The 20,036-nt window shown below is 30.6% G+C and overlaps 2 protein-coding genes across 2 annotated transcripts in view; both read left to right on the top strand.

Moving 5' to 3' along the window:
* LOC126879428 (cilia- and flagella-associated protein 53-like) overlaps positions 1-20,036 on the top strand; it is a 56,422-nt gene that overhangs the window by 6,444 nt on the left and 29,942 nt on the right. The gene's annotated exons all lie outside the window — the stretch shown is intronic.
* On the top strand, positions 4,501-8,753 carry LOC126879426 (uncharacterized). The gene is made up of 3 exons (XM_050642438.1): positions 4,501-5,850; positions 6,281-7,488; positions 8,302-8,753. Exons 1-2 carry the CDS (start codon positions 4,540-4,542, stop codon positions 7,130-7,132), a joined length of 2,163 nt encoding a protein of 720 aa, XP_050498395.1. The 5' UTR covers positions 4,501-4,539; the 3' UTR covers positions 7,133-7,488; positions 8,302-8,753.

Genomic DNA, 20,036 nt, shown 5'->3' with positions numbered 1-20,036 from the left:
AGTGCACAATGTTTTTTTAATTAAATTAAATCACACAATAAAAATAATAATATGTAATTTATTTCATTCAAAATACATTTTACTATTGTTAGAAAAAACGCAAAAACATTTATATCACAAAAAAACATTGTTTCTCGCTTAAACTAGATGTTCAAACTCCCAAGTGGCAGGTGGGTGGTAGCTTTAACATTGACTATAAGAGAAAATCAATGTTTTTTTTCAAATTAACATTTTTTTCGGTTTTGTGACAGCAGTAAAACGTATTTTGCATTAAATAAATTACGTACATTCTTCTTTTTGTCTCAATTAATTTAATTCACAACATTTTTTGGGCATCCTGTATAAATAAGTTTATATTAGTGAATAGAGAATTGAAAAACCTTTCGACTGAGCTATCACACAACCCCTATGCGTATAATGTATTATATAATTTACAGTGTGGCGACGTGGAAACTACACATGGACTTTTTATTATAGATAGAATATAATGAGGAATCCTATGTCTAGTTTGAACAAAAAAAATACACTCGCTTCTTGTCTTCTATAAAATCCTGAAGACACCATCTGTGACCTTTCGTCAGATAAAATAAAGGTTCAGCACGTGTAGCACGAATCAAGCGGAAGTAAAGGTATTGTTTTTAAAACAATGTTTGAATTAATGTCACTTTATAATAAACAATTATAATTCGGATTTATTGGAAATTGCAATTTTTTGTTTAAATATTCTTCTTCTGCTGTTAAAAACAAATCTAACTAATTTTGAATTTCGAAATTCCGATAATATTTGATTATTTCAAATGAATTAATTAATTTTTTTTTCAGTTCATTTTATTTGTTAAAATTAAATAACCAATTAAATGCTACACGTTTTGTGTTATAATTTAGTTGTTTATTGCTATGATTCAAAAAACCCTGGATAATTTTCAGCAATTTTTCTTTTCTCTTATCTTTGTTTTTTGATTATACATAAAATTTTCAATTAACAGTTTAATAAAGTTCAAATGTTAACCATAAATACCTATCGGTCATTAATCGGTTAATTTGTTGCTAAAATCTGATAATTTATTTATTCCAAGACGAAAAATAATGTAAAGGGCCATAACTTTTTGAAAAAAATCGCAGTACTTAATTTAAGTTGAATTCTCTTTTTGAATACCTATATTTTCATATAAAATTAAAAACAATCTAAAAAAATTTTTATAACCCTTTTTTATTGCTTTAAAAATGTTGTTAAATTTTCTTTATAAATAGGGGCTGAGATAGCCATTTTTTTTAAATCGCTGCCACTTTGTTCAACAATTAAAAAATGAAACTGGCGGCATTCAAAAAAAACAAGCTATTTTTTATCAAGAAATAAATATAGTATACGTTTTTTCGAGCAACGGCATGCCGAGATATTGGCATGGTGGTGGGGAAATTCTCCCTCCGGCTGATGTGACTCACAAAAAATTGAAGGCTATTTTTGCAATAACAATTCAACGAAATTAAACTTATAAACGCTCAAATTAAAGGTTAATCGATGTAGATTCTCGTGATATGCGGCTTTAATCAAAAACGTGCATTTTGGACCCTGTTAGAAAAAAGTGTTATAAAAATATAAAAACCAAAAATTTGGGCGTTGCATTTTATGCAGGGTATCTTCTGACATCGCCCTTTATAACCCAGCATAGGTTTCATAAATTCCCGAATTAAAGCATAAAATGACCTCTGATATTCCCCATACATAAAATGTATTAAGTAACTTTTCACAGTATACATGGTGCATATTTGCATATACATTAGGGTGGTCGTTATTTCCCAAATTTAAACGTTTCCTTTTCCTAAGCCTTACATCGATAGCTTACCCCCCAAAAATAAGATTTCAGCTGTTTTCTCCGAATGAACCGATTTTAATAAATCTTATAATGTTATATTTTGTTTACTTATATGTCTTGTTTCATAAAATACTATAAATTGACCAAAAAAGCCGTAGGTATACAAAGTATTGAAGAAAAAAAATTAAAAAGTACGCCACTTTTATTTTTTCTCATACATTTTTTATGTTCATTAAGGTATCAGAAAAAAGGAAAAATCTTTAATTCAATGTAATATTTCATATTGTTAGTTTAAATTCATATTGTTCTTATTTCCAAAAAAAAAATAAAATAAAAGTCAAGTATTTTGAAGTACTATTAAGATCACATTTTTAATTAAACAAAAAGAAACATAAGTTTCAAAACATTAGATACTTCAATATTATTTGGTTTTTTAAGTTTGTTTTAATTAACATGTTTACATGATACTTTTTTTTAAGTGAGACTCCCTCAACATCAGTGGGTGCAACAATTTCGTCTGTTGATGAAGCAGATAACTTGAAAACAAATTCTTCAAATTTATCCACTTCATGGTTGGTTTGGTATGTTTTTTATTTATATACATATTTATATAAATGTTACGTAATAAAATTATATTGCAGTGAAGCAGCAGTGTCATATTTATCGACTGAAGATTATTCGACTAACTCGTCTTTTTCATCGGCAGCAATTAATTTGGAACCAGTTAATGTTTCTGTTAAGTGAGTATTTTTTAATTATTAAATCTTATTTTTTAACAATTTTTTGTACATTAAATTTTTATGTAATAATATTTTGTTTTAATTACAATTGTAATTTTAGATGTACAAGACAACAATTATCGAGAGATGCAGATGACATTGAAAATGCAGATGAAATGGAGGTGGATAATGACATTGTTGATGATAGTATCGTTGAAAATGAACAAAAATGTCAAGAAAAATGTTTTTTTTGTGGAAACATAAGTATTAAATGGAAAGGACGCAAATTATATTGTAGCCAAACAAAACATAAAATCAGATTTTTTGATAGAATTCGAAGCTACGCAACTGAAATGAATGATGTAGAAATGCTAATGTCAATTCACGAAGAAGTAAATAATGAAAATATTATGTTATTCTATCATCAAAGATGCAGTTTAAAATATTTTTCAAATTTTAAAGCTTATACAAACAAACCACCTACAACTATTTGGACAGATACACGTGGTTACAACGAGATTGCTCGTAAACAGTTGATTCAGTATATTGAAAAGGAAGTTGTAAGCGAATCAAAAATTTTCTCTGTCACTTATTTGCAAGATATATACATTTTATTTTTGCAAGAAGTCTATGAGTCTGAAGGAAAAGACTTCCCTGAAAACCTGATAACGACTAATACTCTAAGACAATATATGGAAATACATCTGAAAAAAAAAATTAAGTTTGAATATTTTTCAAAGAAATGGTTTGTTATGTCAGTGAATACGGATTTAGAAAATATCAATGATGATGAAATCCTTGACATAATTTTTGAGCAAGAATGTCGTGAATTTGCAATTAAATATAGAAAAAAAATCTTGCAAATTAAAAAAAAGCCTTTACCAGATTTTCTTGACGCTGAAGCTCTAAATAAGGGTGAATGCGACATTCCAAATTGGCTGAATGTGTTCTGGAAAACGGCATTGAGTGGAACTAAAGTAGAGACCGAAAGAATCGAAAGATTAACCGCGTGCTTGGCATCCGATTCGATTTATTCCATTACCAAAGGTAATATAAAGCCTCGTAAACAAATTATTTTTGGTATGTCAATGAAAAGTCTTACTGGCAATGTAAAGGTAATGGAAATATTAAATAGGTGCGGTTATTCAATCAGCTATTCAGGTTTAGCGGAATTAGAATCTTCTGCAGCTTACTCGTGCATTGCGAATGGACAAACGTGTCCTTCGGGCATAATTCCGACTTCTTCCTTAGCATGTGGAGTCGCTTGGGATAATTATGATAGATTCGTTGAAACACAATCAGGCAAAAATACACTTCATGATACAGTTGGAATCGCTTATCAGGATATTCCTGCAGCTAACCATTTGATTGCTCAGGAATCCCATAACAGCTCAAACGTTCAGGAACAAAATTTAGCACTGAATCTTCGAAATAAAAGTAATCGAAGAAAAAGATCTTTTGAGTCGTTTGAAACTGAAAATTTACCACCAACGAAACAAAAACGTCCTGAATTTATCTCAAATAATAAAGAATCTGCGAGCACTAATCCAACTACTACTGTAAGTTTAGAATCTACGAACACTGATCCACCTACTAGTAACGAAGAATTATTTATAAATGAAGATAATACCCAAGGCGTAGAAACATCTTCAACTTCAGATAACGAAAAGTGCGTTTTACTTTTCAAACAAATAAACTTTTGTTGGATTTTTTCCCACAAACTTCATCTACAGAATGTACCTATGTGGGTAGGATACAATGCAAAGATTTCTAACGATAATTCAACTATTCAAAAAATAGATTATTTGACCCAAATCAATGATTCTCCTACAGATCCACGAGTCATAAAAGAAACAATGCGTCTTAGCTTAAAAATTGCTTCTGAGTGTGGAAAAAAATACTTCAATGTTACTTATGATTTGGCCATTGCTAAAATAGCTTTAAAAATTCAATCTGCTGAAGAAGAATTCAAAAATCTATTTATTCATTTAGGATCATTTCACATTATGCTATCGTTTTTTAAAGCTGTAGGCAAATTCATTAATGGATGTGGTTTAACAAACATGCTTGTTGATGCCGAAGTTTTAGCGAATGGATCTATAAATACATTTCTTACTGGTAAACATTTTAATCGCTGCTGTAAAATTCATCCAATAATTTCACTTGCACTTCAACTATTGCACGTAGAATTTTTTTTAGAAAATAAACAGTATGATTTAGAAACAATTAAAACCTACTTAAAACATTACTCAGAAAATGAAAATGAAAATCCAGTGATAAATAATGAATTATGTCACAAAATTTTTGAAGATTATGCACAATTTAAGAAAGATACTTTACAAGGGAACCATGGAAAGACACCTCAAATTTTTATGATGTACATACAATTGATAGATTATTACCTAATGCTTGAATTTAGTATCCGAACTGCTAATTTTGACATTTACAAATATGTCTTGGAAAAAATGACAAACATTTTTTTCGCTTTCAATCATCAAAATTATGCCAGATACTTAACCATATATTTAAACAAATTAGAAAAGATTGAAGAAACTCATCCTGGTTTGATACAAGAGTACGGAGATTGCTTCTTTGGCATAAGAAGGACCACAAAGCCATTTTCAAGAAACCCCATCGACATAACACTAGAACAGACTATAAATGCACATGCTGCTTCTAGATCATCAGGCATTATAAATATGACAAATTCTGTGGGTGCTCGGCAAAAATGGGCTATTACCCATTCACTGCGTACTAACATGATTTCGAAATTAATGGATTTCTGCAATTTGTATTCAAAGGATGATATAACCAAAGATTTAAGGAAATCTTCTATCTGTCACAGCAATAAAAATGTTGAAAATTTGTTAACTATAATACAGCAATGTACGAATCCTTTTTCAAGCAATTTATCTCAAGAGAATTTGTACAATATATCTTCAGGGCAATCAGTATCTGAAGATATTTACACATTCTTATCTAATATTGAAACTACAGGAGAGCTGCAACGAATTAAATTTATTACTGAATCTCAAATAGACCCAGAAAGGTTTGACAAGGCTATTTTAAAAAACACTGTTGTTAATTTTGCTTCAAAATGTGTCAAAAAAGTAAAAATTAATGGAAAAGTCAAAGAAGTTACCATTCAAAGAGACATTTTTGGAAGATTATTGTATGCGTCGCTGCAAAGCCATATAGATCTAAAAGAAGCGTTGAAATATCCGCTGACGCCTATTCCATTTTCTTTATGCCACTCTGACGGATCTATTTGTAAAACCCAAAAATCAGTGATTTTCGAGGAGTTGAAGTCATATCAGGTAAACCTTTTTAAGAAATAAGTATAGTAAAATCTGCCATATCCGGATCAATGTGGCGACAGACCGATCCGGATATGAAAAAATCCGGATATCAAAACCACTTCTTTTATAGTCTCTGAAACGTTTTCTCCTTCATATATTTCAGTAATCAGCGCTGTCAATAACGTTCGTCGATGGACACGTTTTATAGATTCTACAATACATTATTTCGCCATATTTTAGTTCTTTTGGGTCGGTTGCATTGTCCAACAGCAGGACTGCCTTTCTCCGGGGATTTTGGTAGATACGGACGGCAGAACCACCTGGATATGGGGAGGTCCGGATATGAGCGGGTACGGATGTGGCAGGTTGTACTGTATTTAAAAAAATTAAAATTAATATAAATGTTTAATAAAATCAATTATTAACAATAAACTTTTTAATTTACCAGGAAGAGAATGGCAATCCTCCGAAAGCCGATATCCATATCTACGATGGCTTCTATTTGCTCCACACATTGAAAAATGTACCTAATACATACGGGAAAATTTCAATGTATATTTTTAAGCTGTTGGTATCAGATAAAAAAGAAGTCCACATTATATTTGACAAATTCAACGATCCAAGTATAAAAGATTATGAACACCGCCAAAGAGGAGAGGATGATACCGTTCATAGCGTGCATAAAAACAATAAGCGACCCTCTGATTTTGGGAAACTGTTAAGAAGTAAAAATTTCAAAGAAAGTTTCGTTGAATTTTTAATCGATGATTGGACTGATGATTGTTTTGTTATTTTATGCCAAGATAAAATAGTCAAGTTAAGTTATGGAACTTCCTGTTACTCTTACCAAGTACATGAAAATCATATTAAAAAAACTACAGATTACAACTTATGTTGCTTTCACGAAGAAGCAGATACCAAGATTATGTACCACATATGCCAACTGCCTAATAATTACAACGTTGAAGTCCATTGCACTGACTCGGATATACCAGTAATTATTCTTGCAAATATGAAATATTTAAAAGCAGATATTCAAATTACGGTAAATATGTGTTCGAACAAAAAAAGAGAGTATTTGAATATGAATAAAATTTACCAAGGATTAGGTGACAAATTAGCAAGAGCCCTAACCGTTTGTCACATATTTACGGGTAATGATTTTAATCCAGCTTTTTACAGAAAAGGGAAAAAAAGACCATTTGCCATACTAAAAAAAAAAACAATCGTATCAAGATGCTTTTATGCAGCTACTAGAAACGGTGCCGAAATATTTGGATACAGAACACGAAGTATTTAAATCTATTGAAGAGTATGTATGCCAAATATATAGTTTAAATACAAAAAATGATATCGATAAAGGCAGATTCGAAGTATTTGAAAGAAAATATAAAAATAAAAATGAAAATGACAAAATTTGGAGAAAAAACCTAAAAGGGTTCGACGCATCAAATCTTCCACCAACCAAAAAAGAGTTATTGCAACATATAAAACGAACCATTTATATCAGTAACGTGTGGTGCAATGCTCACCTGAGGCGACCTACAGACCTTGATATTCAAGAGTGCGGGTGGTTAAATATCGATGGCAGCTTTGAGTTTTTTTGGTTCGATGGCGAGCAGTGTCCCACATTCCGAGAGATAGCTGCTCATTCAGGTAATATATTTATAATTACATTAAAAATTTAATCTATTACGCTGATATTAAGGTTTTTCTCTGTATGTCTGCTTTTCTGCTTTTTTATATTTTAAAATTTGATATTTTAAAGAATTTTAAAATTAAACCATTTTTATTTAAAAAATCGAAACAATTACTTGCATTAAGTCCATTTTACTTAACTTTTAACTACACGCGGTGGCGTATTTTGAACGCCAGATATAAGAATTCTACTGAAAATATATTTAAAAAATTAATTTTTGACCTAGTTTATCTATCTAACCTATCACTGGAATGTGCTTTACAATTGGTTTTAGTTTCGTTGGAATCGGCGTTCTGAGAAAGCCGTAATTACCAGTTTATTATTTGTTGTTTATGGTGGTGTACAAAATACGCCATGATTGCAGTAATGTACGTAATTCTTTCAATAATTGTTTTTTAGTCATTATGGCACAAAATATATTTTTCTTTATAAACAAAACTTTTTCTCATGTAAAAAAATCATGTTTCAAAAAATTTTATATTAATAATTTTATTTTTGATTAGGTTCCAGCTTGAAATCCCAATTGACTTACTGAGAAGGAACTCAAAGCATTCGCTAATGCCGATTAAGGTTAATAACAAACAACTAAGTGTATTTAAAAAAAAATAAACAAAACCGTTGCTTTTAAGTGGTGCCAAGCCAAAAAGTACGCCACGCGTGTACTTATGTTATGACATGATGCGCGAGTAGTTAAAGGGAAAAATGCTTTAGTTTAATAAGTCTAACAGTTTTCATTACTTTTTTTTTTAATAAAATGTTTCATTTATTAGTTTCCACTTCTGATGATCAGGATGAGGGGGAGCCGTCTTCCGATGAGAGTGAAGATGAACAAAATTTGTACCTATCTGAAGATTCAGAATTTGAAGATAACGATAATTAATCAACAATTTATGTATTTTTAAGAATTATTTGTTACATAATATTTGATGTTTTTTTCATTGTATATGTATACAAGAATAAAAAAACTGCTAAACGCCGTAAAAATGAGTGGCGCATACAATATTCCAGCTACAAATGAACTGATATAAATATTACGTGGCGCAAGAATGTATTTTCATTTTGATCGAAAATAAAATTCTAGTTTTATTTTAAAAGATGTTTCCATAATCATGCTCATTTGTAGCTGGAATATTGTATGCGCCACTTATTTTTACAGCGTTTAGCAATTTTTTTATTCTTGTATCAGGAGTTTTTCAAAGTTATTTATAAATTAAATGTATGAATTTAAATGTATTGTTTCTCGATTCCACGTTTAGTCAAGGGCGGATCTGTTTTGAGATAGACGTTGAGAGGTAACTCAAATTTTTTTGCAGAAATTGCTTGAAAATAAATCAAATAATATTATTTGAGTTATCTTCCCTCTCAAAAAGGTCCGGAACATTGTTTAAATAATCAAAATGTCAAGAATTGAAGGAAAAATTCGATTTTTTTCTTCGTTTTTGATTATAACTTTAAAAGTATTCATTTCCGAGAAAAGTTGTACTGACATAAAAGTTGCGTAATTCAATTTACTACAATATAGAATTGGTTAAAAATTTAAAAAATAGTCACCCTAGTTGCAAAATAGCAATAATTGCGAAAAAACCATACAAAAACAAGTATTCGCATTTTACGTTTTTCAACCATTTATGCTACACTTAGGACCTTCATATTTCATCCAGAAAAACTTTATGATACAGTAAAACAATACTGTAAATTTCATTAAGATCGGTTCAATAGATTTTGCAAAATAAATTTTGCAATATTGCTTTCGGAAAAAAAATTCATTTTTTCAAAATGTTACAGGACTGAAAATAAAGCAGATAGCAAGTTGAATTTTTTTTTCCTTATAGAAGTGTACTGTACCTTTCATTTGCAATTTTCAAAATTAAAATCGATTAATTACCACGGCGTCAGAAAATTTTTGAAATAAACAATAATTTTTGGTGCTACGCGCAGGACAGCGGTGTTTGATTCACACAGGTTGATTTCCACCAAAATTTCTTCCAATCTTTATCTAATATATTATTTTCTTACTCTATATTTTATTGTATTTTAATTTTTTAATTCCACAAAAATCAAACTTATTTTATTATTGTTTGTGAAATATTGTTTAAACAATTGCATATGTTTAAAAATAATAAACTTTTATTATTTAAGTTAAAATATATGAACAAAGAAAGTTTTTGCTAATAAAAGTGTTATTTCAAAGGATAGAGTATGTGTTTTTATTTTGCAATAAACAAATTTATTTATTTATATCGAAATGTCATAATAATTAAAATGTATCAATCATTATCAAAGGTCATTGGAATGCCCAATCAGAGCAACCTATCCGCTGACCTGCGCGTAGCACCAATAATTAATGTTTATTTAAAAAAATTCCTGACGCCGTGGTGTTAAGCGATTTTAATTTTGCAAAATTGCAAATGAAAGGTATAGTACACTTCTATATGCAAAAAAAAATTTCAACTTGCTATCTGCTTTATTTTCAGTCCTGTAACATTTTGAAAAAATGAATTTTTTTTATGAAACTGGATTGCAAATTTTATTTTGCAAAATCTATTGAACCGATCTTAATGAAATTTACAGTGTTGTTTTACTGTATCATAAAATTTTTCAGGGTGAAATATGGAGGTCTTAAGTGTAGCATAAATGGTTGAAAAACGTAAAATGCGAATACTTGTTTTTGTATGTTTTTTTTCATAATTATTGCTATTTTGCAACAAGGGTGACTATTTCTTAAATTTTTAACCAATTCTATATTGTAGGAAATTTAATTACGCAACTTTTATGTCAGTACAACTTTTTCCGGAAATGAATACTTTTAAAGTTATAATCAAAAAACCAAGAAAAAAATCGAATTTTTCCTTAATTTTTTGACATTTTGATTATTTAAACAATGTTCCGGACCTTTTTGAGAGGGAGGATAACTCAAATATTATTATTTGATTTATTTTCAAGCAATTTCTGCAAAAAAATTTGAGTCACCTCTCAACGTCCAAATGTACTAATATTTTTACAGATGCGCCCTGGTCTAGTTAAGATAAATGGTCGTCTTTCTACCATTATCTCTCAAATGATCTAGTGTCCATCGAATATACACTATACGAAATAGAATAAAAAAATATTGGAATGACCGGTAAATGAACTTGATTGCTCTATTAAATTTAGCGTCGCAACCACTACAACTAGTGTATTTTCGGTTTTCCTGTCTCTCCTTGAACCCAAGATATATACCCCCAAAAAATATGCCGTTTTGTACCTACCAAGTCCTATAGCTGGCTTATGGGTGGTCGAAAGTCACAAGCTATACCGGTTCTGAATCGGTCCTGACCCCCTCTTGAAACATAGAAAAGAAATTCAGATCGGTATAACTTTTCCACAAACATGCACACATACAAAACATTTTTCCCTTTTTAAATAGAAATTGAATAAAATTTCTGAGATCGGTAACTTTTGAATGGTATATACAATTTTCAAAATGACAATGGGATAAGACAGGGAGATTCCCTGAGTCCTCTGTTGTTCAACCTGATCATGGACGAAATAATAAAAAAAGTAAGAACAAAAAAAGAATACCAAATGGGAGAAAAACCACTTAAAATAATCTGCTATGCAGACGACGCAATACTAATCTCTCAAAGTGAAGATGATTTACAACGTATGCTGCACGAATTTAATATAACCGCTAGAAAATTTAACATGTAAATTTCCCTAAAAAAGACTAAATGCATGGTTATAACAGCAGATCTAATAAGGTGTAAATTAGAGCTGGAGGGTCAAATAATAGAACAAGTCATGGAGTTTAAATATCTAGGCATCACACTATGCAGCTACGGAAAGCTCGAAACAAAAGTGGAAGATCAGGTGAATAAAGCAAACAGAGCCGCAGGTTGCCTGAATGAAACAATATAGAGAAATAAAAACACCAGAAAAGAAGTGAAAGGCAGAATTTACAAAAGAGTCATCAGACCAATAATGACATACGCGGCAGAAACACAACCTGATACAGAAAGGACAAAAAGAATGCTATAGAAACAGCAGAGATGAAAACATTGCCAAAAATCGATGGTAAGACGCTGTGGGATAGAGTTAGAAGTGCAGATATATGAAGGAGATGCAAGGTGGACAACATTAATAACTGGGTGAAACAGAGGTGTAACCAGGATGATCCTAAGGGGGAGTTACGTCTACTTGAAGGTCTCTGGGGGTATGGAATAATAATTGTGTTAAGCGTATAGAGCTCAAAGTACATCCAAAATGGGGGTTATAACCCCCAAAACCACCCCCTGGTTACGCCTATGGGGTGAAAAGCAGAAGAGTAGAATGGAACGACCACATAAGCCGAATGACAACAAATAGAGTAGTAAGGACGGTCAGAGAAGGTTCCCCAATAGGAAGACGATCAGTGGGAAGACCACGAAAAAGGTGGAATGACAACTTACTGGAGGCACATTGAAAAACAGACATAGTAATGTCTATATAAAAGAAAGAAGAAGAAGAAGAAGAAGAAGAAGAAGAAGAGAAGAATTTTCAAAATTAAACATGCTTTCGAAAGGTAATGTTCAGTACTATAAGAAGCTGTAAAGTCGGACTTAAATTTTCGAAATTTTTGGAAGTTTTGGGGACGAGAACGAAAAACAGACTCTAAATGGGACGTAAAATCCACACCCTTGGACCAAAATGGATGGTTGACATATATCTCTTTGCCTATATTTTAAGATTGGATTTGGCCCAATTTTTTCAATTCAGTCACATTTAGAAAATCGAAAATTTCTTGTATAATATAGTGTCGCATGTACGGGAACAGCCGTTCTCTGGGATATAAAAAAATAATAAGCATCAAGGAGACCAAAGCGAACTATAAACAATTTTTCTCGGTTAGATCTACATAGATCAAACTGAAAATTTGTAGAAATACACCTTATAATATTTATAAGGACGTAACGTAGAGAACATTCCTTCTTCTTCTTTCTCATAATCCTTAGTGCCCTTCAGGGCGTCGGATGTCGGGTTCCGCCTTGTAGAGAACATTCTAAAATTTTAAAAAAAATTTCCGAAATTTTCCCTCTTGTCGGAAAATCTTTTTGGAAAATTTTGTGTATAATTCTTTGTCATGCCCTTTTAATTGTAGTACTTAGCGTGTGTACCAATTTTTAGCTAAATCGATTCAAAAGTAACCGAGAAACACTGTTTTAAATTTTTTTTTTTGATAATACCTCTTCGTCGATAGCCTAAAAGAATTAAGATTTCTGTTAGTTTGCCCCAACATTTTTGTCAGACAATTATATTTTTTGTTTAAGAATATAATTACTTGTAACCTACTACTTTTGTCGGAAAAATGGTTGTAAAGATAAGGGATGCACGAACCCAGCATAATTTGAAAGTATACTTTACTAATAAAAATAAATTTTTTGTCCGACTGTCGAGTTGCCCCAATATTTTTGTCCGACACTTTCATTTTTTGATTAAGAATATAATTACTTATAACCTACTAATGTTGTCGGAAAAATGGTTTTAAAGGTAAGGGTTGCACGAACCCAGTAAGGTTTAAAAGACAGTTTATTAATAAAAATTAAATTTTTTGTCCGACTTTGGATTTGACTCAATATTTTTGTCGGACACTTAGATTTTTTGATTTGGAATATAACTACTTATAACCTGATACTTGTGTCGGAAATTTTTTTTTATTTCGAGAAAAAAAACTACAGAACGATGTTTGTCGTTGTTCAAGGAGTATGTACACAAATTATCAGATCACAATTTTTCTAAAATTTTCCCTCTTGTCGGAAAATTTTTTAAGAAAATTTTGGGTTCCGATCTACGTCATACCCTTTTAAATGCTTTACTTAGTGTGTGTACTAATTTTCAGCTAAATCGATTCAAAAGTAACCGAGAAACACTGTTTTAAAATTTTTTTTTGATAATACCTCCTCGTCGATAGCCTAAAAGAATTAGGTTTTCTGTTCGTTTGCCCCAACATTTTTGTCAGACAATTATATTTTTTGTTTAAAAATATAATTACTTGTAACCTACTACTTTTGTCGGAAAAATGGTTGTAAAGATAAGGGATGCACGAAGCCAGCATAATTTGAAAGTATACTTTACTAATAAAAATAAATTTTTTGTCCGACTGTCGAGTTGCCCCAATATTTTTGTCCGACACTTTGATTTTTTGATTAAGAATATAATTACTTATAACCTACTAATGTTGTCGGAAAAATGGTTTTAAAGGTAAGGGTTGCACGAACCCAGTAAGGTTTAAAAGACAGTTTATTAATAAAAATTAAATTTTTTGTCCGACTTTGGATTTGACCCAATATTTTTGTCGGACACTTAGATTTTTTGATTTGGAATATAACTACTTATAACCTGATACTTGTGTCGGAAATTTTTTTTTATTTCGAGAAAAAAAACTACAGAACGATGTTTGTCGTTGTTCAAGGAGTATGTACACAAATTATCAGATCACAATTTTTCTAAAATTTTCCCTCTTGTCGGAAATTTTTTTAAGAAAATTTTGGGTTCCGATCTACGTCATACCCTTTTAAATGCTTTACTTAGTGTGTGTACCAATTTTCAGCTAAATCGATTCAAAAGTAACCGAGAAACACTGTTTTAAAATTTTTTTTTTGATAATACCTCCTCGTCGATAGCCTAAAAGAATTAGGTTTTCTGTTCTTTTGCCCCAACATTTTTGTCAGACAATTATATTTTTTGTTTAAGAATATAATTACTTGTAACCTACTACTTTTGTCGGAAAAATGGTTGTAAAGATAAGGGATGCACGAAGCCAGCATAATTTGAAAGTATACTTTACTAATAAAAATAAATTTTTTGTCCGACTGTAGAGTTGCCCCAATATTTTTGTCCGAGACATTGATTTTTTGATTAAGAATATAATTACTTATAACCTACTAATGTTGTCTGAAAAATGGTTTTAAAGGTAAGGGTTGCACGAACCCAGTAAAGTTTAAAAGACAGTTTAATAATAAAAATTAAATTTTTTGTCCGACTTTGGATTTGACCCAATATTTTTGTCGGACACTTAGATTTTTTGATTTGGAATATAACTACTTATAACCTGATACTTGTGTCGGAAATTTTTTTCTATTTCGAAAAAAAAAACTACAGAACGATGTTTGTCGTTGTTCAAGGAGTAAGTACACAAATTATCAGATCACAATTTTTCTAAAATTTTCCCTATTGTCGGAAAATTTTTTAAGAAAATTTTGGGTTCCGATCTACGTCATACCCTTTTAAATGATTTACTTAGTGTGTGTACCAATTTTCAGCTAAATCAATTCAAAAGTAACCGAGAAACACTGTTTTAAAATTTTTTTTTGATAATACCTCCTCGTCGATAGCCTAAAAGAATTAGGTTTTCTGTTCGTTTGCCCCAACATTTTTGTCAGACAATTATATTTTTTGTTTAAGAATATAATTACTTGTAACCCACTACTTTTGTCGGAAAAATGTTTGTAAAGATAAGGGATGCACGCAGCCAGCATAATTTGAAATTATACTTTACTAATAAAAATAAATTTTTTGTCCGACTGTCGAGTTGCCCCAATATTTTTGTCCGAGACTTTGATTTTTTGATTAAGAATATAATTACTTATAACCTACTAATGTTGTCGGAAAAATGGTTTTAAAGGTAAGGGTTGCACGAACCCAGTAAGGTTTAAAAGACAGTTTATTAATAAAAATTAAATTTTTTGTCCGACTTTGGATTTGACCCAATATTTTTGTCGGACACTTAGATTTTTTGATTTGGAATATAACTACTTATAACCTGATACTTGTGTCGGAAATTTTTTTTTATTTCGAGAAAAAAAACTACAGAACGATGTTTGTCGTTTTTCAAGGAATATGTACACAAATTATCAGATCACAATTTTTCTAAAATTTTCCCTCTTGTCCGAAATTTTTTTGGGAAAATTTTGGGTACAGCTCTACGTCATACCCTTTTAAATGTTTTACTTAGTGTGTGTACCAATTTTCAGCTAAATCGATTCAAAAATAACCGAAAAAATCTGTTTTAAAATATTTTTGGATAATACCTCCTCGTCCATAGCCTAAAAGAATTAAGTTTCCTGTTCGTTTGCCCCAACATTTTTGTCAGACAATTACATTTTTTGTTTAAGAGTATAATTACTTGTATCCTACTACTTTTGTCGGAAAAATGGTTGTAAAGATAAGGGATGCACGAACCCAGAATAGTTTAAAAGTATAGTTTATTAATAAAAATTAAATTTTTTGTCCGACTTTGGATGTGCCCCACTATTTATGTCGGGCCCTTAGATTTTTTGATTTGAAATATAGCTACTTATAACCTGATACATGCGCTGAAAATTTTTTTTTAATTCGAGAAAAAAAATACAGAACGATGTTTGTCGTTGTTCAAGGAGTATGTACACACATTATCAGATCACAATTTTTCTAAAATTTTCCCTCTTGTCGGAAAATTTTTTAAGAAAATTTTGGGTTCCGATCTGCGTCATACCCTTTTAAATGCTTTACTTAGTGTGTGTACCAATTTTCAGCTAAATCGATTCAAAAGTAACCGAGAAACACTGTTTTAAATTTTTTTTTTGATAATACCTCCTCGTCGATAGCCTAAAAGAATTAAGTTTTCTGTTCGTTTGCCCCAACATTTTTGTCAGACAATTACATTTTTTGTTTAAGAATATAATTACTTGTAACCTACTACTTTTGTCGGAAAAATGGTTGTAAAGATAAGGGATGCACGAACCCAGCATAATTTGAAAGTATACTTTACTAATAAAAATTAAATTTTTTGTCCGACTGTCGAGTTGCCCCAATATTTTTGTCCGACACTTTGATTTTTTGATTAAGAATATAATTACTTATAACCTACTAATGTTGTCGGAAAAATGGTTGTAAATAAAAAAATTTCAGGAAATTGACATCTTCGGCGCGTCCGACTGCGCATATGCCCCGTGAAAATTGTCCGACAAGGTTACCACATTATTGTAAAAAGGTTTTATGATAGATACCGTTAAAATTATCGATGTGGTAATAAATTTATTATTTTCATAAATTTGACATATTTAGCGTGTCCGACGCGTCATATGCCCCAATATTTTTGTCCGACAAAATTGTTTTCGTTGTTTATATGATAAAATCCATTGATTAAAATAGAATGACCAATGTGGTAATAAATTTTTTTCTTGCATAAAATTGACAACTTCGTCACCGCTTGACAGACAAACGCCCCACTACCATAATGCGCCAAGCTCAAAATTTGTCCGACTCCACCCAAATAACAAGTACAAAAAGTTTCAACGGTGTGGTCATAAATAATAATTGTATATGCGGGCCCAAGGCCTATATGCAAAGTCCGCAGATAGTGTGCTATTTTTTTATAAACAAAATGGCGCCCGAAAATCGTGTTTTTTTCAATTTTTGCTCTGTAACTCCAAAGATTTTAACTTTAGACCAAAAACACTCAAATAAAAATTCGCCGCAATTCAATTCTGCATAGAGACGTGTTTTTTCCGATTTACTTCGACGAAAACTTTCCCCGGAAAAAGCGGGTTTTTCCAACAAAATCTTTAGATACTAGTTTTCAACTAAACTTTTAGATAAGTAGTTGTTAATCAATAATTTAATAACTTGGTAAAGTAAAAGCCCTTTCCGTATACATTATAATTCCAGAAGCCGATGGAAATTGAATGAACAGTTTAGCAACAATTGAAATGTTAAATAGAAATTTACGGTTACTATAATAACGACAATAATTATGATGCATAAGAATAATTATGATTTTTTCATAAAAAGATACTATACCTATCTAATGTACTTTACAGAATTGAAATTAGACTATTTAAGCGGCCTCAGGAATATTTTAAATTTATAAACAATTTTTTGGCTTATAAATAAATAGAATATCTCGGGAAATATTAAAATAAGTTAAATTGTGAAAACGGTATTCGAGAGGCAGCGGCAGAACGCTTCTTTTAAAACAAAAAACGTTTAATTATGACGAGTGGTTCCTGAGATACAACCGGTCAAAGTTGACCGAAATTTACGGCAAAGATATAAAAAATAGGATCATAATTTTCAAACCATCACCTTTTTGTTTTTGTTCTCTTTCTCTACACCAATTTTCATATCTTTTAAATCCTCATAACATATATTATTATAATAAAAACTATCGATAATACGTGTGAAAATTGCCAAAAATAGCAAAATTCCAATAAAAAATTAGGTTGGAGAAAATGTAACCCTCAAAGTTCAAAATCGGTATATGTTAACAAAATGCATTTTCTCGGCTTCCCATGGAGCAATTTCGTTCATTCTTTTTTTGTTCCCAAGTAACTCGAGTAGAGCCATCGAACTAACGCATTATTAAATGTCAAACTTGCTTTTGTTTTGTTATAATAAATTAATTTATTTATTATAACACAATATTTTAATTTATTTAAATAAAAATTGTTTAAATAATTATACAGCTTTCAAATGAGAATATTTATGTTTTTAACTTTAAAAGGTATACTTATAAGTTTATTTAAAAAAAGCCTACAACTGTTTTTATTATAATAATATATGTTATGAGGATTTTAAAGATATGAAAATTGGTGTGGAGAAAGAGGACAAAAATAAAAAGGTGATGGTTTAAAAATTATGATCCTATTGTCTATATTTTTGTCGTAAATTCTGATCAACTTTGACCGGTTGTATCTCAGGAACCACTCGTCATAATTAAGCGTTTTTTATTTTAAAAGAAGCGTCCTGCCGCTGTCTTTCGAATACCGTCTTCACAATTTAATTTAGTTTAATATTTCCCGAGATATTCTATTTGTTTATAAACCAAAAAATTGTTTATAAGTTTAAAATATTGCTGAGGCCGCTTAAATAGTCCAATTTTAATTCTGTAAAGTACATTAGATAGGTATAGTGTATTTTTATGAAAAAATCATACTTATTCTTATGCGTAATAATTATTGTCGTTATTATAGCGACCGTAAATTTTTAATTAACATTTTAATTGTTGCTAAACTGTTCATTCAATTTCCATAGACTTCTGGAATCGTAATATATACGGAAAGGGCTTTTACGTTGCCAAGTTATTTAATTATTGATTAACAACTACTTATCTAAAAGTTTAGTTGAAAATTAAAGATTTTGTTGGAAAAACCTGCTTTTTCCGGGGAAAGTTTTCGGCGAAGTAAATCGGAAAAAACACGTCTGTATGCAAAATTTAATTGCGGTGAATTTTTATTTGAGTATTTTTGGTCTAAAGTTAAAATCTTTGGAGTTATAGAGCAAAAATTGAAAAAACACGATTTTCGGGCGCCATTTTGTTTATAAAAAAGTAGCACACTATCTGCGGACTTTGCATACCTACATTATTAATACATACAATAATAAGATTCGATTCCAGCAATAAAATTGCTGGTAAATAACTTCTCCTTGTATTTTGCTAATTAGCCCAGAGTATAATAACTGCTAGCTATACATTTATATTATGTACAAATTTGACCCATTCCTTCTTATTTCTAGCCAGCATCCTCGCTTCTATTCACGTTGTTCCCCTTTTCTCGATTATTTTGCCTAGTGTTCTATCCCATGTTTGTCGTGGTCTGCCTTTCTTCTTTCTTCTTTGCGTTTTTGCCTGCCAAATTTCTTTCACTGGTTTTGTCTGATCCATTCTCTGAAGATGAACCCACCAACTGAGTTACCTTCTCTCTATAAATTCTAACGTTGACTCGATTTCTAGATCTTATCTTATTTTAGTGTTCCGTAGGCTAGCTCTTTTGGTAACTCCTCGAACTCGTCTAGGGTATTTCATTTTTACTGCCTGTATTTTACTCTTTTGTCGTTCTGTTACTACCCATGACTCGCAATCAAACGTTAATACAGGTCTATATATTGACTTGTACACATTAATTTTTTGATTTTCGTGTTATTTCTTTTTTATTTATGAATTTATTGCTCATTGCATGGTATAGGTTCATTGTTTTTAGAATTCTATTATTAATTTCTCTTTCATGTCTTCCGTTGTCTTCTAATTCTACATCTAAGTATTGGAATGTTCGTGCTTGTTCTATATTTACTTCTTCTATTTTTATGTTTATCTTTTCTTCTTCTTCCTTTTCCCCCATGACCATAACTTTTGTTTTATTTTTATTAATTGATATTCCATATTTTTTTAGTGTTTCATTCCATATTTCTATATTTCTTTGTAGTTGTTTCTCATTTTCGTCCAATATGACGACGTCATCGGCGAATGCTCCTTCTGAAATGTCTATTCTTCTTAAATTTCTATAACCCACATGCATTTTTTTCACTTTTACTTTACATTCTTTAATTATCTCTTACTATTTTGTAAATGCCTTTGTGTCATTGATGGGTTTTTTCAACATCCTTCTTACACCTGGTTTTCGCCATACCCACCTGGTTTTTATTTCCTCTTATTCTTTTGGGTAGTCTCGTGTTTCGTATCCGTTGGATATGTGCCTACCATCCCAGTCTTGTTTATATATATATACAGTCA

Source organism: Diabrotica virgifera, chromosome 2 (genome assembly GCF_917563875.1).
Source record: "Diabrotica virgifera virgifera chromosome 2, PGI_DIABVI_V3a".
In the NCBI taxonomy this organism is placed as follows: domain Eukaryota; kingdom Metazoa; phylum Arthropoda; class Insecta; order Coleoptera; family Chrysomelidae; genus Diabrotica; species Diabrotica virgifera.
This window is presented reverse-complemented; position numbering and strand designations above follow the sequence as displayed.